The sequence below is a fragment of the Panthera pardus genome, unplaced genomic scaffold (genome assembly GCF_024362965.1).
Source record: "Panthera pardus isolate Hobbes unplaced genomic scaffold, ASM2436296v1 HiC_scaffold_22, whole genome shotgun sequence".
Lineage (NCBI taxonomy): Eukaryota > Metazoa > Chordata > Mammalia > Carnivora > Felidae > Panthera > Panthera pardus.
In genome coordinates, this window is record NW_026526788.1 from 86,429,726 (window position 1) to 86,455,625 (window position 25,900).

Here is a 25,900-nt window from a genome sequence, read left to right on the forward strand (position 1 = left end):
ACAGGGCCCAGCGGGTCACGGTGACGCTCGGGAGTCCCTTCCATCGCAGGACCCCTGCTTCCAGCACGTGCACACTGACCCGGCCCCCGGCAGGAGCCGCCCCGCTGGTCATCGGGGCTGCCGGCCCCTGCCCAGGGGCGGCCGCACGGTCCGGCTCTGGGCTTCGGAGAACATGCGACCCTGGCTGGCGCCTGGGCGCGCGTGTGGGGGCCCTCGTACCTCTCTTCGGCCGCGTCGGCTTCTTCGCCTTGACGTTGTCGTACAGGAGGCAGAAGCGGCACGCTGTCCGGCAAACGTCCCACACCCCCTGCTTCCGGGCGACTTTGGCGAGCTCGGCCCAGATCTGTATTCTGCTCGCCGAGGAGCCAAGCGACAAGAGCGCGCGCGCGTGTCGCTCGTGACAGGCCACCCGGCAGCACCGCGGGGGCGCGCGAGCCACGGCCCTTCTCGCCCCGTGGGGGGTGCCCGCGCCCCTCCCTGCTGGGGCGGGTGTCCCGCTAGCCCGGCCGGGGGCGCCGCCTCACCCACCGCTCCCTGGCGTTCTCGCCCCCCAGACGCCGCAAGTGCCCGGCGGCCTTGTCCACGCTGATGATGTGGTGCCGTGCCTTCGCGAACAGGTAGCTGAACCGGCCCCCGGTCTTCCCTGTAGACACTGCGGGCGGAAATGGAAGGGCAAGGCTGGCGTCCGGTGTCCCAGGGCCCAGGACTGGGAGGGGCCGCACCTCCGTCCCGGGGACCCTGGGGCCAGGGGGGTGCCGCCCCCACACGCAGCAGCCCGGGGGCCCTGCGCTCCGGACAGGCGTGAGCTGGTGCCCCCCCGGAGGGCGCTCCCTCACACCGGCCCCTGCCCGACACCCCCCGCTCCCTCCCGCGGCCTGGCCCTCTGGTCTGCTGGGTGGCGGGGGCTCCCTTTGATAAACGAAGCGCAAGCCACGGAGAGCCTGGCTCGCCCGAGCGCGGGGCTGCCCGGCACAGTTGCACAGAGCGTGTGGCACATGCTGTGCCCCTCTCAGCCAACACGCCAGCCACCTCCAGGAGCCAGCCCCCCGCCCCCGGGGCCCCTCACCCTGCAGGGCCGGGGTGCCTTCTCCGGCTGGGCTCCCGGCCGGCCAGCAATGCTCTTACCGATCGGAGCACCTCAGGACTCTGCCGACACTTGCAGGGCATGGTGGAAAGCCAGGGCGGCTACGCCCAATGAGCCCCACGGCCACAGAGGGCCACGTCCCAGAGCCGTCTTCCACCCACCGCTGGGGCATGACAGCTGGGGGAGCCTCGGGGCGGCCTTCGGTGGGGCCCCCCAGCCGGGCACCCGGCCGCCGTCCCCAAGAATGTGCTGTGCTTGGCGGGTCAGTGGGCAGAACTGTGCCCCCAAAAAGGTATGATGAATCCTAACCCCCAGAACCTCAGAATGTGGCCTTATTTGTGTCTCCACGGGGACGAGGGGAAGGCACGGAGGACACTGCCACCTGCAAGACACAGGGGGGCTGCAGCCATGCCCCCTCCAGACCGGTGCTTTCAGAGGCCCAGACCGCACACGTCAAGGTTCGGACCTTCGGCCGGCACGGCGTGGCCCCCACACGCCAGGCTGAGCGTCTGCCTCAAGACGGCACGAGGCTCAGGCGGCCCCTGGGCTCTGGAAGAGAAAGCCGGCCTACCTTTGGCCCCGTTCTCGCTGTCGAGCACAATCTGGAAGGTGTCGGGGGCCAGGGCCAGGCCCGCGTTCACTAGGAGAGCCCGCTTCTTCCTGACGCTGTCTTTTGGGATAGCTTTCTTCGCCTGCAGCGGGAAGGAAGAGTGGGCTGTCACGTTGCCAGAAGCGACACCGTCTCCGGGCTGTTCCAAGGAGGCACGTGGGCTCCTGCAGGGCCCCAGCCCCCCGGCCAAGCCCACAAGGCCGTGATGACAGCACCTGCTCGATGGCCACGACGGCCTTGTCCTCGGCACGCTCAGGGGACTGGTACAGCCTGGTGCACAGATGCAGCCGGTTGAAGGCCATCCTGAGCTGGTCCTGGTAGAGGCCCAGGCTGTCCAGACGCATGGCCTTCTGCAGGTGCCGCATGGCCGGCTCCAGCCGGTCCTCGTCCTCCTCAATGTGCACCATTTCCATGTGCACCTGGCAGCGGAGCAGGACCATGAGGCTGGGGGGGGACAGCACAGCGTCACGCGGGCCCCGGGAGCACTGGCTTCCCGGTAGACGCCCCAGGGGGAGACGTGCAGTGAGCCTCCGGCTGCTCCTGGCTTTCCTGCATCCTTTAGGCCCTGCCCGGCCTGCCTGGAGGACTCAGACGGGGGGACAAGCAGTGAGGGCCCTGCGGAAGCCAGAGCGGCTGGGGCCTGCGCTCCGAGGCCCAGAAGCAGCAAGCTGGCAGACCAGGGACACGCCAGTGAGGCCTGCCGGGTGGCGCACAGGGAAGCTTGGGACGCTGCAGCCACCTGGTCCGTCCACAGGTGCCGCCCGCCCTCCCCCCCACTCCCACTGCTCCCTGCAGCCTGCCCCCCTGCAGCATGCGGGCAGAAGCCTGCTCTTTGCCCCTGTGAAGGCAGCCCCGCTCGGGTCTCAGCAGCTGGGGCACACCCCACGCTCAGAACAGCCACCGTGCCCCATGGGCCCTCACCCTACCTCTGCCAGTGTCTACGGGTATCAGCGAGGGGTCCTCACAGCCTTTCCATCAACGGGAGGCAGAGAGCCCACGTCACGGGGTCATGCCCTGGGATGCCAGCATTGGCAAATCCAACAGATTTGGCCGAACGCAAGTTCCACAGGACCCACGAACTGAGCACAGATGGAGGCGCAAATGCCACGTGGCCTGCCTGTGACCTCAGGGATGAGGAGGCAGGGAGGCCCCGTGGCCCTGGTTAGTGCCGGGAGAGGGCCCACGCTCCTCACGGGGAACCAGGTTTGTCCACAGACTGTCTACGAGTGCGGGCGGCAGCCAGGGCCATGGTCCTGGGGTGGCTACAGAGGACACCTTAGGAGCTGGCCGAGGCCAGCCAATGCCACACACAGCAGAGGGGGCCACGCGGAGGGTCAGCCCACTCTGGGAACGACCCGGCAGATGGCTCGCTTGAAGAGGCCGTGACTCGAATGAGGGCACACAGCTGCCAGAACGGGAGGAACGGAACCAGGCGAAAAGGACGTAGAAGTGAGCAGTCCTCCGACGGTGGTAAGTGACTCTGCGACACGCAGCAACCACAAAGCGGGGCCACATGTGCGAGGCGGCCGGCACGAGGCTCCGGCAGAGCGAGACCGCGGCCCCTGGGGGGCGTCAGGCGCGAGCCCGTGATTGTCGGCCCCCCGGGGACAGAGCGCGGAGCCGCCGTGCCAAGGAGGCGACATCAGAGCACAGCCTGGGCGGCTGGAGTCCTAGGCTGGCAGGAGGGAGGGGCTCTGTGACACCAGAGACCGGATGACCAGGAGGCTGTTCGTCACCAGACGTGGTTAACTCGACGCCTTTCCAACAAAAACCAACTTCTCCAGACGGGACAACAGAGCCTAGCACCCCGCAGCGTATCACCCACACTGTTCAGCGCATACCAGGCGAGCGAGGACGAGAAAAATGTGACCACAGTCAGGATACAGGAAGGACCACATGTTGAGCTTACCAGATAAATCCACTAATGCACGTATTAAAATACAAGTACAAATATATCAAAAACCTGAAGGAAAACAATACTAAGGACAGAACAGATACTGAATCTCAGGGGAGGTGGAGAAATGCAGACACGGGAGGTACCTGGGCTCGGAACTAGACTACGTGAGGGGGAAACTCCTGCTCAGGGCTCACGGCACACAGGAGACGGCGGAAGGAAATCAGCCATCAGAGGGACAGACTGAACAAGATGTAAGAATGAGCGGAGACTTGGGGACCTGCGGGCAGTATGGAGGGCGCACTCGAAACCCAGGTCCCAGGGGGCGGAGAGCGAGAAGGACGAAGTCACAGCCAAAAACTCCGCAAACCTGAGATGTCCTGTCACATATCCGGGCATCGCAGCCAACCCAAGGAGGATTCTTTGAGGCTCTGAGGAATCCCATGACCAAAACTCTGCAAACAGAAGAAGCAGAAAGACTCACGGCACGCGGAACGACGCTGAAAACAGCGCACGTCTTCCTCAGGAACTGGGACGGCCAGAAGCAGAACGTCGTCTTCAAAGTGTCTGAAGAGGAAAACTGTCCCTGAACCCAGAATCCGGTGACTGGTGAAGATACTCTTCAAAGATGGGGATGAGGTGAAGCCATTTCAGGTCGACACGGCAGAAGCTCTTAGGGCTGAGATCAAGCAGGTGGGAGCCTGGGCGTGTGGGAGGGAGAGACCCAGCGGGACCGGCCAAGAGGGAGGCAAACCTGAGAAACCCCCGTTTCCCTCTGACACGTTCTCCTTGTTGAAGAAAACCACCGGCCCCCAAGACCAGACGGCAGCACTGCAGGCTGAAGTGGACACACCTTCACTACGTCGAGGGGAGCCCACGGCCACGACGGCGGGGCGGCAGGCAGCGGGCTGAGGGAGGAGAAGGGCCGCGGGGGCCCTGCCTGCGGGGTGCGGGGTCAGGTGCGCAACTGGCCCTCACGGACTCTGCCCTCGAGCGGCGCCCCCCCCCCCACAAAGTACAGCCGAGGAAGTGGACAGAATTCTAAAAGTTAACCTCGAGGAAGGCAGGGAAGCAGCCGCAGGAAGCAGAAAGGACGAGCGGAAAGACGTGAGGTCGAAGACCAGCTCAGCAGGACACGGAGCGCAGAGGGTCTGGGGCTCCAGGCACCACGCGGAGGGTCACAGTGAAGGCAGGCGGACAGACAGCGGTCCACCCGACGCTGCCAGGCCGTGCTCCGCGCGTTCGAGGTACACAGAGGACAGGATTTGAGAGGATGGAAGAGGAGAGGCCGTGCATCTGGGGAGGTGGTGTTACCCACACGCCGGAGCCTTCAAGGCAGGGGGGTCACCAGCGGCTGAGAGGCCACGAGGAGACACGACCCCACACGTGCGGGACGCGGTGTTTGGGACCACGCCGAGCAAAGCCGAGGGAGACACGGGGTGCCGGAGGCCAGGCGGCTCGGAGCCGGAGGCCCACACTCCGGCCGGCACTCGCTGGGCTGAGCACTCTGCACCCAGGGGAACTCTGACCTCAGGGTCAGCCCGAGGGGACACTGACAGGAGCCGCCAAGAGCCCCTCAACAAGGACAGACAATGCCATCAGCTGCCACCAGGACTCCTGGGCGTTGACCTGCCACGGGGAGTGTGGCAGCCTGGAACCCTCCTCCAGAAGCAGCCACTCGGCACAGCCCCCAGGCCCAGAACCTTCTAAGGAGAAAGAATACTTCTTAGCTTCCCGATTCATTTTATAAAGCCAGCATGACCTTGATGTCAACCCTGACAAAGGAAGGAAAACGCAGGCCGATGTCCTCATGAACATATGCATAAGACCCTCTAACAGATCACGGGAAGGAAGCCGAACCTGGCAATACATTAAAGAGTGAAAAGATCGGGACCACACAGAGCGTGCACGGTTGGTTCAACCCTCAAAACTCAATCGGCGTGATTCAGGCAGTAAGAACGGGAGAGAAAAGGCGCATGACCGTCTTCACAGCCGCAGAAGAAACACCATCCGGGGCTAAAGAGCCTGTTGCCAACGCGGATGCCCCCACGCGTGCGTCCTGCTGGGGGCAGCGGTGTCTCAATGTCACTTAGGAGAATTAGCAGAGAAAAAGGGGGAAACTACCAGTTATTTTCTAAACTCAGTCATACATGAAAATAAGCTAATAGGAAATAAGAAATATACTCATTAAAATTAAAAGCAGGCCAAAGAGAAGGAAGAATTAGAGAATCTGCGAAATGAAAGAACTGATGGAAAACGAGGACGCTGGGAATGTGGCACGTGTGCTTTCCAGCCGCCCCGCTCCCTGCCCCCGCGCCCGTGCCCACCTAGGGTCGCCCCCGCCCCGCAGCAGCCCAGGGACCACTGGCCGGGACTGCGTCCTCCTCCCATGGCCCGGCCTGTCTCTTTAGGCATTTCAAGGCCCGCTCTGCCCTCCTGCTCTCAAATGGGTGCCACCTTGGGTTTACGCCCTGTCCACAGCCCAGGTGACCTTCCCAGAGACCCCTGTGAGCTCTGGACGCACAAGGCCGGGGTGTCTGCAAGGGGCCGTGGGCCTGCTGCCCACCTCCCACAGCTCCGTCCCTCCCGGCTCACGCCGGCTTCCATCCCACCCGGCGCCAGCCCTGTCCACAGGCTGTTCTCGACAGCGGGGTGGCCATTTGACAACTGGCGATACCTCCTCTGTGCCGGGTCCTCTGATGACCCTGTCCCCCGGCACAATCTCCGCCCCTGGAGGACTGATGAGCCCCCCTTCTACGTGCATGGAGGGCTCTGCTCCTGGGGCGTCATCCTCCCGGCCCCCGGGCCGTCTCCTCTGTCTGGGCTCGGTTTCTCGGAGACCGACTGGGACCGTCCTGCCTAAACAGCACCCACCCACCCTCCCTCCCTGCTCTACTGCCTTCTTAGCACTTCCCACGGCTGGCCTACTGAAAGCAGAGTGGAGGTGTAGGTGTGCCTGCAGGCTCGGGGACCCTCGGTGCCGGGACCCAGGCGGGCGCCCGCTCTCCGTTAGCGGGCGGTGGGGGACCGCCGAGCCCCGCGCGGGGCACACGGATGGCTCCATCCCTGCGGCAGCCACACAAGCCCTTTCTGCTACGGGTGGGGTTTCCCGCTTGCACCCTTTTCGGGGGAAGTCAGTTGGATTTCATCTTTTTCCCGGTGTTGAGGGATTCTGCCCCGGCCCCCTCCCACCACGTTTCCCCGTCTCTGAGAGGACAGCCCAGGACGAAGACACGCAGGCCACCTGTCCCCCTTCTCCAGGACGTCCGCGACGTTGGCCAGCGGCTTCCGCAGGTGGTGTCTCAGGTTGTGCTGCAGCAAAGGGAGACACGTGTTCCACTGGGTGGTGCACACCACGTGGATGACCCTGGGGTCGCCCAGGCGCACGGCTCGCTGCAGTGTGATGTCCAGTCTCTGTACGATATTCAGCTGGGCCTGCACAAAACACATCGACCGGTCCGTGAAGCGCCATGTACCGCGTGGGGAGCCTGGTCCCGAGGCCCGGAAGCTGGAGGGCCAGCCGGGACCCGAGGTCTGGGCCTGTCTGTGGCAATGGCCTGCACCCTCTTTTCTAGAAGGGATGTAAGAATGTCTGTGAGATGCTCCCTTAAAAAGCCCGGAATGGCCTCCGCGCACCCGTGGATGAGGTTCTCTTCCCTGAATTGAGTCCATCCAAGTGCACTTCTCAGCCTTGTACATTCCCTGTGGCCCACGGCCTGTTACGTTTACAACCCAAAGAACACGTCCCCTGTTCCGTGCTGCATGTGCCCTTCCCACCAGACAGGCTCTGGTCCCGCGTTTTCAGATGCGTGGAACCGGCTTCCCAGCCCCACGCCTCCTCAGAGCCCACGGGGGCTGCCCACGGGTCCTAAACTCGGCCACGTCCCACGCTTCTGGCTGCCAGCACCCTCGGGGCCTCCCCTCACGCTGCCTCATGAACCGGTGCCCGAAGCTGCTCTGTGCTCCACACAGCACTCCCTGCGGCCCCCAGGGCCACACGCACCGCCCGTCTGCTGCTATCTCCTGATCACACGTGGGGCCAAAGTGTTCCCTGCAAAGCGTCTCCTACACAGCGTTTGTCAAGCGCCTACCAGGTGCCAGACAGGAGGGTCAACGCTAGAGGAGCCACACGGGCAAGTCCGAGAGCAACGCATATCCGCCGGGCCGCAGTGAAGGCGCCACACAGAGCCTGCTGCAGGTGTGGGGGACGGGGCCCCGTGCCCGGCCGCCGATCTCCTGGCCCGAAGGCTCCCTGGGGGTGCCAGGAGCCAAGCCCACGAGTGCCCGCATTGGCTCCAATCAACACGAGGCTCCAAATCTCTGTTTCGACAGCTTTTTTTCTCCTTTTAAGCTGCAAATTTCTCATTAAACAATGGTCTAAAACGATCTCTGGACTCCTTTTCTGGCAGTGGCTGCCGGTCCAAATCCCACCGCGCTGAGTAAGCAGATGGGAGAGTGAAACCAAGCTCACGTCACCACCACATTTGGGGAGCTGCCTCCTCTCTGACCACAGACGGGGAGCACACACCGCGCCCTCCTGGGCATCCCCTGGATCCGCCCTTCCCGGGGCCCCTGCCTCTGCCCACGCACTTGGGGATCCCTGAATCCCCAACGGCCTCTGGCCACCCTCGTCTCCCCACCCCCAGATCCCTGCCTGCCCCCATTGCATGCAACGACCTTACCGCCTACCCCGAGCCCCTCGGGTTTCCAGGCCCCGCGTGGCTGATAGCCCCACGCTGTGGTAGGGAGTGACTTTTGCCTTCCTGGATGTGAGTCTGGATGGCAAAGAGCCACGACAGGGACACGAAGGCCTGACCAAGGGCAAGCGCATGGGGCTACGGGGACGGGCACCGCCACTCGGGCAGCAGGAGGGCTCTCGGGAGCTCATCTCCGTGTCCCGCCCCCTACCCAGGCTGCGTGACCCCGATATGCCTGCTATGTGGTGGCCCAGGAGCCATGGGGGAGCCCGTCCTGGCGGGGCTCCTGCCGGGGAGGCTGTGTTCACCGGTGGGAACCCGAGGCACGGGAGGCTGGCCTTGTGTCCCCCTCACCCGGGGGCCAGCGACCTTCCAGGACACGTGCAAAGCCGCTCAGTGACGCTGACTCCTGTTCCAGGACTTACCTCAACAGCTGCTCGGGCGTAGACTTTAACTTTACTTTCGAGTCCTAAAGCTTCTAATTCATACTCCAGGCATTTGATTTCAATCAGCTTCCCAGGGTCCTACAGGACACACATAGTTTTTGTACACATGGGGGTTTTTAGTGAAAGAAATCACACACTTCAAAAACCATTTAAAGATATTAACGTACTAGGTAGAAACTCAACAAAAAGACCTCTAGAGAACACAAATACATATATTAAAAAACGTAACCTTTTCCCCCCAAAATGCAAAGACTCAAGTGAGAAAGCAAAAACAGCTTTTTTGGTTACCTTTTTAACCACGGGGGAGAGAGCCCATTTCACTGGACGTCGAATTTTTACATGATGGCACCAATTTCAGATAAACTCTTATAAAGTCTGGCCAACGTGTTTTCTTTGACTTAACCCCCGCCGGCTTAGGAAGAGAGTGCCCTGCTCGCCGGACGCGGAGGCCGGTCGCAGCAGGAGCCCGGGGTTTGTCGGGGCGGCGTCTACCTCACTTTTTACAAAACTGCTAAGATTTTCCAAAGGTGTCGTGCCATCCTGAGTCCCCAGCGGCTGGGCGGACAGAGAGCCCCAGCCCGCCCACGTCCTCTCCCACATCTGGTGCGGTCAGTCTGCTCACTGCGGCCGTTCTAGTAGGTGTCTCAACGTGAGTGAATATCAACATTGGTCTCTGCCTCGGTTCCCAGCACAGCGCTCCTGAAACCCCGGTAATCTCCTGAGTGACAGAGCACCGGGAGCATCTTTCCTAAAGATGTGACTCCTGGGGCGGGGGGTCCTGGGTGGGGGCCGGTCACACAAAGACCAAGCCATGATTAGAAGCTTGGGATTCTCAGACCTGCCTCTACCCCCGAGAGAGGGGGCGGGGGCTGGAGATGGATTACTAATTGCGTCACGCCTATGGGAGGAAGGCTCCATAACGTCCCAACAGTACAGGGTTCGGGGAGCCTCGAGGTTGGCAAACACGTCCATATACCAGGAGGGTGAGCCGCCTCCACTCTACAGGGACAGAGGTTCCTGCCCTTGGGACCCTTCCAGACCTCGCCCTCTCTCGGTTCATAGGCCGTTCATCTCCATCCTTCATCACGTCCTTATATAACGGTCCTCTTGGTCTCATTACGTTTTTCGACTTTTGTATCAGTGTAGCTACTTCTGCTCTGTGGTTGCCATTTACGCGGAGTATCTTTTCCCCACGTCTTCACTTTCCACCTACACGTGCCCTTGACGCTGAGGTGAGTCTCTTGTGGGCACATAGTCGGGCCTGTTTTGGTTTGTTGTTTAACCCATTCAGTACCCTGTCTCTTTTGATAGAAGAAGTTAACCCTTTATATTTAACGTAGTTGTTAATAGGTAAGGACTTATCACCGCCACCTTCCTTCCTGGCTGGTTTTTGCACTTCCTGTGTTTCTTTCTTCCTCGCTCGCTTTTTTTTTCCCTTTGTGATTTGACGGCTCTCCACTGTGGGATGCTTTGATTCGTTCACTCTTTTGCGCATTGTGCTTCACGGTTACAAAAAGCTCCTTACAAATGTATAGTAATGTCAATCTATTTTAAGTTGAAACAATTTCACTCCAATCAGTACAAAAACTCTACCTTTTCACTACCCCCCACTACATTTTATGTTTTTTATGTCACAATTTACATCTTTTAATGTTTTGTATCCATTAACAAATTACTGTAGTGTTATTTTTAATAATGTTGTCTTTTAAACTCTATACCAGGGGAAGCGACGTACACACCACCATTAAAATATGAATACTCTGACGTGACTATATGCTCACCTTTACCAGTGAACGTTATACTGTCATATATTTAATTAATGTCGTTTCATTTCAGCTTGAAGAACTCCCTTTAGCTTTCCTTCTAAGACAAGTCTAGTGGTCATGAACTTCCTCAGCTTTTGTTTGTCTGAGAACACCTTTTATTTCTCTTTCATTTCTAAAATGGAAGGACTATCCAGCTTTGCTGGATAGAATATACTTGTTTGGAAGTTTTTGAATATATCATCCAGCTCTCTCCTGACCTGCAAGGTTTCTGCTGATAAATCCATTGATGGCCGTATGGCAGTTCCCTTGTATGAAATCACTGTCTCTTGCCGCTTTCGAATTCTCTTTTATAATAATTTTGACGATAAAACTTCCGACAGTTTTATTATAATACGTTTTGGTGAAGTCCCCACTGGCTTGAACCCTATGGGACCAACAAGCTTCATGTACTTGGATGACCATATGACCATATCTCTCCCCAGATTTGGGGAGACTTCAACCATTATTTCTTTAAATCAGGTTTCCACCCCTTTCCCTATGCCTTCTGGGACTCCCATAACGCAAACACTGTTTCGCTTCACATGGGCTTCCCATACTCGTTTTCATTTCTCCTCCTCTGGGTAACTTCAAATGACCTTTGAGTTTACACATTCTTTTTTCTGCTTGATCAAGTCTGCTACTGATGCTCTCTACTGCACTTTCCACTGCATTCACTGTATTCTTCAGCTCCGGAATTTCTATTTCATTATTTCTTATGATTTCTATTGCTATCGACCTTTTCGTTTTGCTCACGTGTGGTTTTCCTGATTTCATTGTGTATCTGTGTTCTCTTGTGGCTTGCTGACTTTTCTTAACAAGTCAGTTTAACACTTAAACAAGTGTTTCAAATTCTTTGGCAATTCATAGATCTCCATTTCTTTGGAGGAGGCTACCAGATCACTTGTGTTGCTTTGGTGATGCTGCGTTTCCTTGATTTTTTGTGTTTCTTGCAGCCTTGTGTTGACGTCTGTGCATTTGACAAAGTAGTCATCTTTTCCAGACTTTGGTGGGGAAAGACCTTCGCCTGTGAGTGGACAGGATGTGGCGGCTACAGTTCTAGGAAAGGCCCAGCGTCACGGTCTCCGTGCGGCTCCATCAGCCAAGGTTAGCATCGGCGAAGACTATAGGGTTCCTCAACAGTCGAGGCTGCTGGTCTCTAGTTTCAAGGTCTCTTGGAGTCTTTGGTGGTGAAGGCTGCTGGGGACCCCCCAATCCCTTTTTCTCCCACAGGGTATGTCCCACAGGGTATGTCTCTTTTGGCACCCGGCCTGGGGTGCAAGCACCCTGGTAGTGGTGGTGGCACCGATGTCCGACGCACAGGTGCCCAGGCGGCAGCCTGCGTCACGGGTGCTTGCAAAGCGACAGCAGCTCCGGGGGCCCGGGCACTGGCTAGCTGGCAGTGGTGATGCTGTGTGTGACACACGTGTGTGTTAAGCGGCCACGAAGCCAGGATCTAGGTCTAATGGCTTTAAATTCCACTCCAGGAAGTACTCTCAGCCCCGTGTAACCTCTGAAGATTGCTCCCTGGTCTCCTTTTGGGGGATTCTCTCTGCAGCTCGTGTAGTTTCCTCATACACGGGCGCTAATCAGAATGCGGCTAGAGACTTGACGCAGCCCCTGGAGCTCTCCACAGCTCCCTTCGTGCAGTTGGCTCCTCTCCGGTCCTCGGTCCCGTGAACTGGGGCCGCCTCGTCCTCCTGACCAGCAGCTCGTCCTCCTTCCAGGAGAATGCCACTGGCTTCACCCGTGTTCCCCTCCGCCCGCCGAGTCTACAAACTCTCCAGGCGGTAAACTGGACGATGCTAAGACCCACCCCACCTGTTCCCCACCTCTTGGTTTCGCTTCCCTTCATCATCTATTGTTCAGTGTCCTGAAATGTAGCGTTTCACATACTGTTTGGTTTTTTCGTCGTTTCAGGCTTGAGGGCCTTTTATTCCATCTTGGCCAGAAAAAGTTCGTTTCTTTCACCATGTCCCTTTCGTATTCTTTCCCCCTTTTAAGAAAAGGTCCACTCATTTCTGAACGATCACCTAGAACTGCATGTTTGTTTTTGCTTTACTTTTGTTTAACTCTCCTCTTAAGAGGATAGTAAGACATCAGCCATTACAGTCAGTGCCAGAAACCTCGCTCTGCCTGCTTCCCCGATGACGCCTCTTCCCTCTCGGCTGCCGCTTCTCCACACTGACCCAGGGTGGATCTGGACCGGCCCTGACCCAGCCGTGTGACTTCCCAACCACGTTGCCCGTCACTGCAGGGAGACCCTACGAAGAAAGAGCTGGCAAACCACGGGAATCTGAACGTGCCCGCTTTAGAGAGACCGGAATGATCTTAACACCCATCCATCTGTTCAACAAAAATCTGCAGAGCACCTCTCCAGGGCCAGGCATTACGCTGAGAAGTGGGGTGACATACGACATAGGACAATGTGCTCTTTCTCAAGTGATATTAGAAATACCCGTGTTAGGGGCTCCTGGTGGCTCCGTCGGTTAAGTGTCCTACTCTTCAGCTCATGTCACGATCTCACAGTTCGTGAGTTCGAGCCCCGCGTCAGGCTCTGTGCTGACGGCCCGGAGCCTGGAGCCTGCCTCAGATTCTGTTTCTCTCTCTCTCAAAAATGAAGAAACATTAAAAAAAAATGAAGGAATCCACTTCAAGGACACGCAGAATATTCACAAAATCCAGCACCAATAAATACTGAGGGTGTCGGAAAGACCAGCGAGGAAAGGGGGCGCTGACCTCTGAGGTGCACTTCGCTGAGCCCGCCTCATTCGAGTGAAAAAGCTACATAAACAAGAACGGGCACTGGACTTTTCCAGATGCCACAGGCCCGATAGCACCCGCTGACCCTGTCAGATGGCAGCACCAGGAGGGATAACACCCCCCCCAGGAGGGATGTTCCTCTCGCTGGAGGTCGCTTTCGCAGGCGGCCCGAAGGGAGGCCACCTCCGAGCTTGGGCGGGCAGGGCCGGCTGGGCAGAGTCGGGGAGAGAGTCCCTGAGGGACCTCCCCCAGAGGCAGCAGGGTGGTGAGGGCCCCGTCGCCTACACGTGACCCACCTCTGCAGGAAGCCGCCGACAGCAGCAAGAACCACCCCCCTCACCACAGGGAGAGCACTGGACTCCGACAGCGGCCCCAGGAAAGCGGTCTTGTCCCTGCTGGCTCCGTACAGAGACAAAAAACTACACCTCGAGGGTGTCACTCAGCTGGTGAGTGATGGAAGCCGGTGGGATCCCGATGCTAAGTTTGGGCCACTGTATGTGGACACAGAAGACAGGAACAGCCCGCAAAAGAACCCGGAAGTGCTTCCAAATAGGTACGTCCGCTCTTTTCATTCCCCGCTCTCTGGCCTCGGCGGTCTCCAGACCCACCCCCACCCCACTGCCCTATCCACGCTCTACCAGCAGGTCAAGGTCCAAATGAAGTTTTATTTCCCTTTTTAGAACGATTTCCCGATCCACAGAACCACAAACATGACTGGTGTCCCCTCTGCCAAACCGAGTGTCCCATTCTCTGCACCGCGGAAGGGGCGGCACTCTAGAGCTTTATTTGGAGGGAGACTCCCAAGGACCCGCTGGTATCTGGGACCCACAGGTAATCTGGGACTAAACACAGCAGGTGCTCAATGGAAAGTGAAGGAAGTGACCCCCCCCCCACCCAACCCGAGCGAATGGTCCCACCGTGCGAGCGAATCTTCCCTCCAACCTCCCCACCCTCGCGGGCAGCGGCCCTCACGGCCTCTGCTGGTCACCGGGCACCGTGTTCAACACTGTCCACGCCACCGCTAAATAGCCTCTGCTCTGCGCGAGAGCCCTTGCGGCTTCTTAAGTTAAAACACATAAACCTGAAGCTGGCGTAGAAACTTCTGGCGGGAATGTACATTTTTCTTTGGAGGGCAATATTATAATATGCATTTTCAAATCGTAAAAGTGAAACTTCCAGAGTAATTTCCCGTCAGTGACCTTATGTTAGGGGGAAACCCCTAAGTGCAGATAAAATCTTCAGGCACAAAATGTTCATGTAAGAACAAAAGGTAACAGGATTCGAACGTCCGAGAACGCGGCCGAGGAGTAAGTTTCGGACCATGAATATCACGAAATAACGGTGCAGCCGTTCGAGTGGACCGTGCAAACAGCCGGTGGCAACACGGGTCGGTGCCAGGGACGGCGGGAACAGCGTGTGATGCAAACATCGCATCATCTCAACGACGTGACGTGCGTGTGAGGAAAACTGGGAGGAGTTTACCAGCCCCTGTTTCCAGACCCTCCCCACGAGGGCCGCTGCAATTCCTTTCCCTGCTTTTCGCCTTTTGTGTTCAGATCCCAGGGAGGAGGCGCTGCGTGCCACAGTCATCGGTCACTTACTTGGCTGTCGATTTTCTTCAAGTCGGAGATGCAGTCAGAGGAGATCTGCTCACATTTCAAGGTCAAGGAAAGACGAGCCAGTTCAAAAAGCAAAAGAATTCTGGAAACCAAGAAACAAGAGAGCAATGAATGGACAGAGGTGACAGGAACGTACCCCGTACTCACCTTGCAGCCCCCGGGGCTCCAAGGCCCCGGCAGGCCCAGCCCCCTGACGTGCTGCCCCTCGGTGCTCCCTGAGCTCCCACCGCACGGACCCGCCCCTCCCCCTCGATCCAAGCTCAGCAGGAGGCCCGGCTCTGCACCACCGGGTGCCCCAGAGACCCATTTCTAGAAACTTCCCCTGGGGCCGCTCATATGAGTAGTGAGACCCCCCCCCAAGGGAGGGCCCAGCCCTAGCAGAGGACGCCGGAGGGGACGCCACACATCCACGTGCACACATGCGTCCGCCTTCAAAAGCGTGTGCCTGGGTTCACACAACCCGAGGTTCGCACAACCCGAGGTGTCCTCACTGACCGCCTCGAGGGTCTGAAAACCTATGTTGAGAACCCCGTTGTAGAGTATTTCATGATGCAGAAACGTGTTCACAATTTATATGGGAAAAGCAGGTGAAAGCCTACGTGATCATGTTGAAATCTGACATCGATTCATTTTCAAACTCTCTACAATTATTACATATTAAATTTGAAATAAAAAATGATGAAAATCATTTTAAAAATGCATCCCCAGGCCACCCCCGGCCCATTAACTCTGTATAAATTCAAGAGCAGTGGAGGAGCTCATACACGAAGTGACAGTGAACCCAAGACATCTTGTGGCCCTGGTCATCCCGTCTAGACACAAGCTGCCTCAGGATGTCCAGTGACCCCACACCTTGGTGCCTATGGCCTGTGTGATCCCTTCCCTTCGAGACTCGCTTCTAACCAACAGGAACCCACAATGTTGGGCAGAGGCCGCTTCCCTGGCCAGACCCCAAACAGCGCTGCCTTCCTGTGCTAGTCCGGAATCCGTAGCTGGCGCTGATAATGCCCCTGCTCAGTCGGGTCTCACAAGAGACCACTACTGCCCTGCTGACACCTCGATGGCAGCTGTGCCCGGATCCCTGTCCCACAGGCACAGGGAGGTCATCAGCGTGCACTGTTGAAGCCCCCATGTCTGTGACAGTCTGTGACGTAGCAGCTGAAAATAGACCCCGCCTAAGAGTTTTCTAGGGCTCCTGGGACCAATTACCCCAAACGAGGTGGCCTAACAGCAACAAGTTAATCTCTAAAGTTCTAGAGGCCCGGAGACTGAGATGGAGGTCCCAGGACCACACCCCTTCTGACGGCTCCGGGGCAAGATCCTTCCTTGCTCTGCCGGCTTCTGGTGTTTGCTGGCCATCCGTGGTGTTCCTCAGCTTGCGGCCACGGCTCTCCCGTGTCTGCCCCTATCGTCACCGGCCTTCCTCCCCAGGGGCATCCGTGCCCCAAACCTCCCTCTTCTCATAAGGACCAAAGTCAGTGCTCGGGGCCCATGCTCATCCAGTGTGATCCCATCTCGACTTGGTTACATCCACAAAACCCTATTTCCAAATGAGATCATGTTCACCGGCAGCAAAGGTTAGGACTTGAACGATCTTTTGGGGGGGCTCAATGCCACCCATAACACCCTCAAGTCAACTAACAAATGATGGATGGAAAAAGTATATAAATAATCACTGCGGACAATGGCCAGGATGTTTCACGTGTTTGGAGTGCAGAGTTGATGAGAAAATCGGTGGGATTTATCAAGGGATCAATTCTCAACAGCGGGACTTCAAAGGGCCCAGACACGGCTGAGGGTCACCCCTCAGTGATCCTGGGGGACGCGCACACGGATCACAAAGCGATACGGCAACTGCAGCAGCCACACCGACGGGGTGTGGTTGTGCTCGCTCCGTCCTTTTATGTCAACGTGACAATGTGACAGTGGATTGGGAAGCAAACCCATCATCTCTGCGGGAATAAACTGGAAAGTACACTCTGGTTCGTTCTGTCAGCCTCTGGCTCAGCTACCCACTCCTGGGAATCCGACCCGGGACTTATCCTAAACTCAAACAGCACCGAGAGGATTCTGGAAGGCACAGAACTGAGACACTGAAATGCTGTGTAAGATGCTATAATGACCTGAAAGGCACCTACACTTAGAAGTCAAATTTGGGGGCGCCTGGGTGGCTCAGTCGGTTAAGCAGCCGACTTCAGCTCAAGTCGTGATCTCGCGGTCTGTGAGTTCGAGCCCCGCGTTGGGCTCCATGCTGACAGCTCAGAGCCTGGAGCCTGTTTCAGATTCTGTGTCTCCCTCTCTCTGACCCTCCCCCGTTCGTGCTCTGTCTCTCTCTGTCTCAAAATAAATAAACGTTAAAAAAATTTTTTTAGTAAAGAAAAAAAAGAAGTCAAATTTGATTTAGAGTCCAATATGCAGTAACGTGTCCCGAATGCTCCCCAAACGGTACACACCTCAAGACCAAAAAAGACAGTGGGAAGAAATATACGAAACCCTCCACAATGGCCGAGGCCCATGCGGTACTTAGGACGGCCTTTTCTGTCTTCTCACATTTCCTACACTTGCGAGTTTCACGCAGTGACTACGGACGTGTGGAACCGGAGACACTTACTTTTCCTCTCTGATTGAAGGGAAGCGCTCATGATTGTAATAACTTAAGTGTTTATAGGTCTTCTTCAGAATTGCGTTGACATCTTCAGGTAACTCATTTTTATCCAATTTCCTAGAATGTATTCAAACATTAAATAACGAAAACGTCATGTCAGATTTGCTCAAATTATCCTAAGAGAAACTCCCAAGTCTACGAGCCTGTGTTTCCCACTCGACAGAAGGCCTGAAAAATCGCTCCTCCTTCATTCCTTCTCTCTCCAAGAGGACGTCTCACACTCCTTATCCTCCTCACTCCCAGAGCAAGCTTTCTTCCTGAACAGACCCTCTGCCAGGACCCGAGCCAGAAGACGGCTCCCTCGTGGGCCGGCTTGGCCCTTCGTACCTCCCCTGCTGGGCACCCTGGGTCGGCAACCTGCCTGCTTCCGGACATCTGCCCTCTCCTCACACACGCACTGCCCCTCACACGCGCTCATCTCCTCACACACTCACTGCCCCTCACACACACTCATCTCCCACTGCCCTTTCTTCGCACACAGTGGATCTCCCCCTTCCTAAAGCCCTGTTGCAGGTGTGTGCCCGGGTACATTTCCACTCTTCGTTTGCTCTGACCCTCCCCTGTCAGGGTTTTACCCACTACCTGCTGTTGTTTTTCTCAATGTCAGGGTCAAATGTCACGCCTCCCCTGGAAGGTCCTGTCAGACAGTCTCACCCAGCTGGAGACCGTCTCCTCCTAAACCACTTTCCTCACCGATGGCAGCCTCTCTGGCTGCTTCTGAGTAAAGGGAGGCGACGCAGAGTCCCGTCCTCCGGGCCCAGGCCTCAGCCACCCCCGCACGGCCACAGCCCCTCGGGCAGCACAGAGACGCTGGCCAGCCCCTCGACTCCTAAAACACGTACGCTTTCAGCACGTTCATGTGGTAGGTGACAGACAGGCTTACGGAGGTTCTCTTTTCTTCCTTTAACTGAGCCTCGTCCAGTAACTCATGGCACACCTGTTGTCAAACGGAATTGAGTTATTAACGGATTTAAACAAATGATTAGGTAGAGATCCAGATTTCCGTTGTTATATTACATACACCCTCCTTTAAAACTAATATTTGGAATGAGCAAGTGTCTTCTCATTAACTGCGCTGATGTTCAGTTTTCACAGCCGACCCGCGCTGTCTCCCCGCGGAAGCGAGTGGTCGACGATGCTCCTCATGCAGGTTGTTGGGGTTTACAACGACTTTATCGCAACAAGTTTTCTGCGACCCTTTTTAATTCAGTGATGCTGCGAGTGAAGTATTCAAAGATCACGATGAAAGCAAAACATTTTGTTTTGTTTTGCTGACGCACGTGCACTGTGTGTATGCTTTTGTACCCCTCAGTGGGTGGACGGGGCTGTTTTTCTACACCGTTTTCTGAAAATGACACTTCAGAAAATCACTTCTGTCTCCACTTTTCAACACGCCAGCTTACCATAACAGAAAAGATGTGTCGGTATTTCTGGGGCACGTTAGCTTTTATAAAGGGCGCTGCGGTGGCACAAAACTTCGCGGCCTCCTCCTTTTGTCCGGCTTGTAGATAACACTCCAGAAGCTCCCTGGATGATGCAAAAATGCTGGACGTGACGGAATCGTTTTTTGCTGCACGTGTCTAATAACCAGGTTAGTATGCATTTATTATTTTCACATCTCACAAGCTTCAGGAAGTCACACGGCTCGGCCCCCCCCCCACCACCCCCCCCCCCCCGGTGCGGCTCACCGGGGCCGAGAGAGCACTCCTACTCCCGGCAGGAGGGAAAAAGGGAATATTCGCACCGAAACTCCCTAAGACGTTTAAAATAAGCTTTTTCAAAAAAAACATCATATTCGTATCGATTTTCTCTTAAAAGCTCCCCACGTGGCCATAAAGCAGGTGAAGAAAGCGTCTAGATTCCTGATTCCAGCTTCCGGGCAGACCCTCTGGCTCGTCTCGTGGACACCCGCCCGGCCGCTGCCCGCACACGGCACTCCCCAAACACGGGGTGAGTCTGGCCGCTGCTCACTCCTCCCCGCACAAAGACCGCGTGCTGACATCTCACTGTGGCTCCTCAGGGCCGTCCCTGTGGTGATGCCTTGGCGTGTGCTTCCCTAAATAGGGCCGTTCGGGCTGAGTTTACGTTGCTAAAATGTCTACTGCATTAATAGTTACGGAACGAAGTTTTTAGAACCACGAACCAGGATTGTGACACAAGCTTTCATTTCCTACGTTTTCAGTCTGAACACTCAGCTTGTGACACCACATGATCAGCACGCTGCGAGTTCATCCCTAGATATCATTAGACAAGCACACAGAACACGCACTTCTAACTACAGAGTCCAAAGCAATGCCCTACACCCTGCAGTGTAAGTCCCACCCGGTGAAGGTGGGAGGGGAAGCAGGTCAGAGGCTGCACGGGGCCGTCGGGTAGGGACCCGAGGCCGGGCGGGCCACCTCCACTCACAGCATTAGCTCTGCCTGCCACTCCTTGTCTTCCTCCTCGGTTTGGTTTAACACGTTTACGATCTGGGAGAGGCTGGAGATCAGATGGTGATGATATCCCGGCTTGAGAAACGGCCTCACCATTTGCCAGTAGAGGACAGATGCGTTATATACCAGGAAGTGATACCTGCGACCGCAGCAGAGGAAGTCTGAGACTAGGCCACAAGGCTGTCCCCAGCCCCTTCGGGCGTCTCCAGCAGATGGCAGCAGCAGCATCTGAGCTGCCCCCGGCCCACACTGCCAGAGCGAGCAGAGCCCTCCCTGGGGTGGCCACGGGCGCCCTGCCCAGAAGGGGCTGGTGGCTCCAAGTTCAGCCCCGGCCATGGTCACCCCGCCACATGACTCCTGAGCCCAGAGACCCCTTCACTCATTCGGTCATTCCAAAAGTGACCAGCTCCCTGTGAAAATACACCAGTCAGCAAGGTCTCCTTTGGTTCGCAAGGGATAGACAAGAACGGGCAAGAGGAGGGGGAATCAAGGAAAGCCTCCTGGAGGAAGCAACATCCTGCTGAGACCTGACATGCGATGAGCAATCAGCCGGGACAGCAGTGCAGGTGCAAGGTCCGGCAGGAAGAAGAAGGAGAGCAAATCTTTAGGGAGCAAAACTCCCAAACCTGCACATGATAGAGCCAAGTGGGGGAGGAAGAGGGGAGCAGGGACACCCCCCGGAAGCTGGGCTGTTTCCTGAGGGCTGGAAGCAGGTGCCGACCAAGAGAATCAGAGCGGCCGATCCGCCTTTCTCGCTCGGGCCTCTCCAAGGGGCCGGCTCTGCCTTGCAAGACTCCAGGCGCCCGGCGGTCCACACTGCTCCCCTGGTGGGCGAGCACCGTGGATGCCTGCTCTTACCCCGGATGGAGGAAGGACCCAGGGCACGGCAACAAAACAAGGCTGTCTGCTCCTTCAAGGGGCTAACTCAGAGCTCCTCTCGTTCTCTGCCAAGCTGCGCCCTCGTCTATTTGTAAAGATGGTCCTGCCGGCCGCCAAGGCTGCTGGTTGCCAGCAGGCAGTCTGCAGGTGCCCCCAAGATCCCCAGGATGCGGGCTGCCTGCCACTCCCGCTTCACGGTTCCGGGACATGGTCCCCTTGAAATACCCACTCCCCTTAGCACACGTCCCCAGTGAGGAGGGTCTGTGGGGCTGGGCCCGGTACCCCAGCACCCACAGCAGGGCTGCCAGAGGGGGCCGTGAGCAGCACCTACGAGATCACCGGATGCGTGAATCTGGGATTTATTTACACCTGAACCTCCTTTAAATGTTGGATCCTACTTGAGTAGGTTGTAGGAACACCAGTTCGTATGCAAGCTTAACAGCTTCGAGAGTAGTTCTTGAAAACCGAAACATTGATTAAGTAGAAAACGGTGCTGGAGTGTTAGCCGAATCACCAGAGGTACGAGGCCTTGGCCCGGGCCATCCAGCGGGGGGGAAATAGGTAAGTGGAGGCAGCAGGGGGAGAGGGCCCTGCGGCTGAACCCTCAGAGAGGCCCAGAAAGTAAGGGAGCCACGGAGACTGGGCCAAGGAGAGGTTCCCAGAGAGAAGGCAGATAAAAGTCACGTGCAGACCACAGAAACCACAGAACAGAGGAAACGATGAGGCTGGGGGGGACGATGCGCCTGTGCGGCCCAGCTCCGCACATTAGAGACGAGCACACAACCGTACGTGCACCCCAAACACAGACCAGGACAAGGAAAACCCCTACAGTCTGAACAGGTGCCAGCGCTCGGTGACCCCTGGTTTGGTACCTTTTACACAATCCCCGTTAGAGACGGCCGGGTCCATCGGGCCTACCTGGGTTCTCCTTTGGCGAAGTTTATTGCTTTCATATACTGAGTCACGCAATTTTCAAACTCCTCCTAAAACGACATAAAGAACATACACAATTACACTGAATCTGCCACTAGAACATCGACCGTGGCTCGTGGTCCCTTTGGTGACCATCAAACCGCACTACAGGCTGGCCTGGCACCCCGAGTGTAGGCAGGCGGGGCTGGACGCCTGTGCTTTCTCTGCAGGTTCCCCTCTGCCTGGCCCGAGGGCGGCAGTTCCGGGCGTGACCCCCGCACAATTGTCCAACGGGAGCTCAGGGAAAGGGCAGAAGCAGGAAACTCGGCCAGTTTCCCGTCACTGAACACGACGCCGCTCGCCTGCCTCTCCACGAAGAGTACTTTCGGATCTGTCTAGCCCGACGCATTTTGGAAGCGGGGGGAGACCTGACTATTTAGCCACAAGATGTAAAACTTAGAGGAGGCTCAAGGCAGCCTGGCGGGTTGGGGGGGGGGGGCGGGGAGCTAAGCGGGACAAACAATTAGGTACTGATTTGCGAATGGCCAACGGGCACGTGGCGTGGCCTGTCTCACTGACGTGCTAAGGTTGTGCACAGGAAGATGGCACGCTCAGACGCACTAATAAAGGACATGGGGCCTCTCACCAGGTTTTCGGTGGACTTGGGGGCGCAGAGCTGGGCCCGGCACAGGTGCGCTCGGCCCAGGAACTGGGTGACCGGCCCCTTGGCCTTGAAGTACATCTGGATGCAGTCCTCGCTCACGTCCGGCTGCCCCATCTGCGAGACCACACAGCACCGTGGAAGGCCCCAGAAAGCCGCCCCTGGCGGGCCCGTCTCCCCTCCAGCAAACCCTTGAGGGAGTGGCTGGAGGACCGATCTGAGACGGGGAGCCAGCACTTTCCTGCCCCACTTCCCGCTTCCGGTAAACCCAGAACAGAGACCTCCAGAAGGCTCCCCCCGCCCCCGCCAGGACCCCGGGGAATAAGTACCTTCAGGGCCTGTTCTGCACACAGAACAAACAGGTCAGGGCTGAAGCTTTCTGTGGGGTCAAACTCGGATTTCCCCAGGTTGGCGGACTTGATCAGCTGGTAGGCCCTCTGCAGGGAGGCAGCATCTAGGCGGTCGACATGCAGGCGGGTTTGGGCTGGGGAAAGCACGCCTGGCACCACTGAGCAAGGTGGGGACGGTCGGGAGGGTGAGGAGGGGTCTGGGGTCCTCCCTGCACGGCCCCCTGCCCCCTCCAGCAGCCCAGCCTCAGCAGCGGCCCTGACAAAGCCTCCTTTTAAAAGGGCGGCTCGGTTTACCGTCGCCCAGGTCAACCAAAGGCGAGAAGCGCGGGTTTCACTCGGTCACTGTGTCCCGGGGCAACTGGGGGGGGGGGGGGGGCTGAGCGGGTCCCAGGGCGTCTCAGGGTCATGGGTCTGGCACCTGCTGGAGCTCCCCAGGGTCGCGGGGGGTCCCAGCGCGGGGTGGGGAGGGTTCAGGGGTCGCGGGACCTGCCAAGGTGGGAATTCGGAACCGGGCGGCACCGGGCCCCCCGGGGCAGAGCGGAGGGTCGGGGCCCCCGCCCACCTTGCTGGCTCTCGGCGTGGGCCAGCTCCTGCGTGATGACCAGGTCCATGGCGCTGCGACCCCCCGGCTGGTTGGCTTCCTCCCTCTAGTGGCTGGCGGTTGCCTAGCAACCAAGGGGGACGCGGAACCGGTCCTACGGGTCGGCGACGGGGCCACACTACTCGGGAGGCGAATCGCCACCGGGCGGCCATCCCACGTGCGTTCATCCCAGCCCCGAGGGAAGAGGACTTGGGGGCGGGGCCGCGGCCCCGGGGGGGCGTGCCCGAGCTGGCCCGCGCGCCCCCACCTCTCAGAGACCCCCGCCCACCCCCCTGGACGGCGCTCCAGCCGAGCCTCCCCGCGTCCCCGCCCGGCAAGGATGCCCCGGGTCTGGCCCTGAGCCGCGGCGGACCCCGCTCACAGGACCCCGGAACGCATTCCTGCCTGCCGTAGCTCATTCCCGCATCCATCCATCCATCCATCCACCCACCCTACAGACGGCAGTTCGCCCCTGCCTGGGCCGGGGCTGGGGCGCGGGGGAGCCCCCCTGCGGGGAGAGGTCATCAGGCTAACCGTGAATGCCGTGCCTAGGGGTCGGCTCCCGAGGGGGTCGCGCGAGCTCGGGACGGGTGAGCAGAGATCTGCAAGGGAGAGGAGGCTCCCCACCGGGGGACGAGAACTGCACCTGTGCAGGCCCGGAGCGGGGAGGGGCGCTGGGGAGGGCGACTGGGCTGGGCTGGGCTGGGCTGGGCTGGGCTGCGGGGGGAGGGGGGGAGCGGGGGCGCCACGCGGGGCCGAGTCCCTCTCCTCCCGGGTCGCTGGGCGCTGTGCGCCCGGGTCTCGGCGTTTTCTGAGGTCAGGCGGAGACTGTCTTTGGGGAGGGTGAAGGCTCGCCCACAAGCCACGGGCAGGAGAGGAGAGCGGGTCTGGGTGACGAGGGTGGGGCCAAAGAGGCCAGGAGGCCGAAGCCCTGGGCCTACGGAGGTGGCCTGGGCGTGCACCGGCGCCGGGAGCTCCAGGAAAGACTGGGCGCGTGGCAGCTCCGGAGCAGGTCGTGGACGTTCCGTCTGGGCGCGCGGGATGCCGAGGTACTCGAGCTCACGTTCGCGGGAATGCTCCCGGCTGAGCGGACGGCTCTGAGCAGAGGTGCGGCCTGCGCACAGCCGCACTGCTGTGTGCGGAGCTGGGCTGCAGACCAGCCTTGCAGCAGCAGGGTGCGCTGCAGGGGAGACGCTGGCGGACCGAGAGGTGGAAGGGAGGACTGCAGGGCCGGGTCTGGGAGCCAAGGTCGGGGTCGGGGGAGGGGGTCTGCTGGGTCAGATATGGCCACGAGGTCAGTAAGAGGAGCACTGAGAAAGAGCGGTTGGGATTAGCAAGGTGAAGGCTGTGGGTGATCCAAGCCACTAGCGCGGCCAGATGGCCTTGAAGGAGAGCAGTGTTGGAGGGCTCACACCACTTCATTTCAGGCCTTCCTGGAAGGCTGCAGCATTTAAGACAGTTTGGGCCGGTGGAGCAGAACAGAGTTCAGAACCAGATCCCATGTCCATAGTCCACCGATGGCACCAGATGTGCTGATTCAATGGGGAAGAGGAGCCTTTTCCGCAATGATGCCAGAGCCCCTGGGAGGTGGGTGGGCATGGGGACACGCAGCCCCTGCACCGTGCCGGGCCGGAACTTTCATTTGAGCCGGGTCATAGGCTTAGAGGGAATGGAAACGTTTGAAACAGTGAAGCAAAATATCACACCATCTTGGAGCAGGCAGAAGTTTCCTACCTAGGGCACGAAAAGGGAAACCGTAAAGGAAGAAAATAAATCTGTCATCAAAAGTAAAACCTGTGCTCCTTGAAAGACTGTTAAGAAAATGAATAGGCAAACTGCAGATCGGAAGAGAAAATTCACAATAAGTACACCTGACACAGGAGCTGTGCCAAGGTTATCTTTTTAAAAGCCAATAAATCAATAACAAAAGACAAAAACACACAAAAAACCTGGGCAGAAGACAGCAAATAGACACAGGACGGCAGAAGACAGGATTATCTTGTAAGCACACGAAAGGGGGCTCGGCGTCCCGAGTAATGAGGGAACTGTTGCACATTCCAATCAAAGTGAGATACCGTTATAGGCCCAGGAGAATTGCTGAAGACTGACCATGATGAACGTCGGTGAGATTCAGCAACTGGGATCCTAACACGCTGCTGGTGGGAGCGTAAAATGGTACAAACGCTGAGAACCAGAAAGTTTTTGACGAAGTTAAACACGACCCCACGATCTTACTTTCAGAGCTTTCCCCAAGAGAAATGATGTGTCTGCATTCATAGCCCCAAAGCGGAAACAACCCAACTATCCAACAGTAAACAAACTGTGGGGTGCTCGCACAATCACCTCTCAGCCACGGAAGAGACTGAGCCGGGGACACCCCACCTCCGAGGCGGATGCGTCTGAACAGCGGAGAGCAAGGGAACCGGGAGTCAAAGAGTCCTCTCTGCGGGTCCATTTCCACCCGGTTCTAGAACAGGCAGGAGGAACCAAAGACCGTGGGGAT

The 25,900-nt window shown here is 57.9% G+C and overlaps 1 protein-coding gene across 1 annotated transcript in view; it reads right to left on the reverse strand.

Annotated features, from left to right (window-relative positions):
- CFAP46 (cilia and flagella associated protein 46) overlaps window positions 1–23,501 on the reverse strand; it is a 93,844-nt gene extending 70,343 nt beyond the window's left edge. The window contains 15 exon segments of the mRNA XM_053910095.1: window positions 220–350; window positions 529–652; window positions 1,656–1,776; window positions 1,910–2,138; window positions 6,833–7,023; window positions 8,711–8,809; window positions 14,898–14,997; window positions 17,527–17,637; window positions 18,423–18,517; window positions 18,984–19,107; window positions 19,990–20,154; window positions 21,813–21,877; window positions 22,453–22,584; window positions 22,797–22,921; window positions 23,380–23,501. Of these exon segments, the coding sequence (XP_053766070.1) occupies window positions 220–350; window positions 529–652; window positions 1,656–1,776; window positions 1,910–2,138; window positions 6,833–7,023; window positions 8,711–8,809; window positions 14,898–14,997; window positions 17,527–17,637; window positions 18,423–18,517; window positions 18,984–19,107; window positions 19,990–20,154; window positions 21,813–21,877; window positions 22,453–22,584; window positions 22,797–22,921; window positions 23,380–23,428 (1,861 nt within the window). The 5' untranslated portion in view covers window positions 23,429–23,501.
- Between the last annotated feature and the right edge of the window lie 2,399 nt (window positions 23,502–25,900).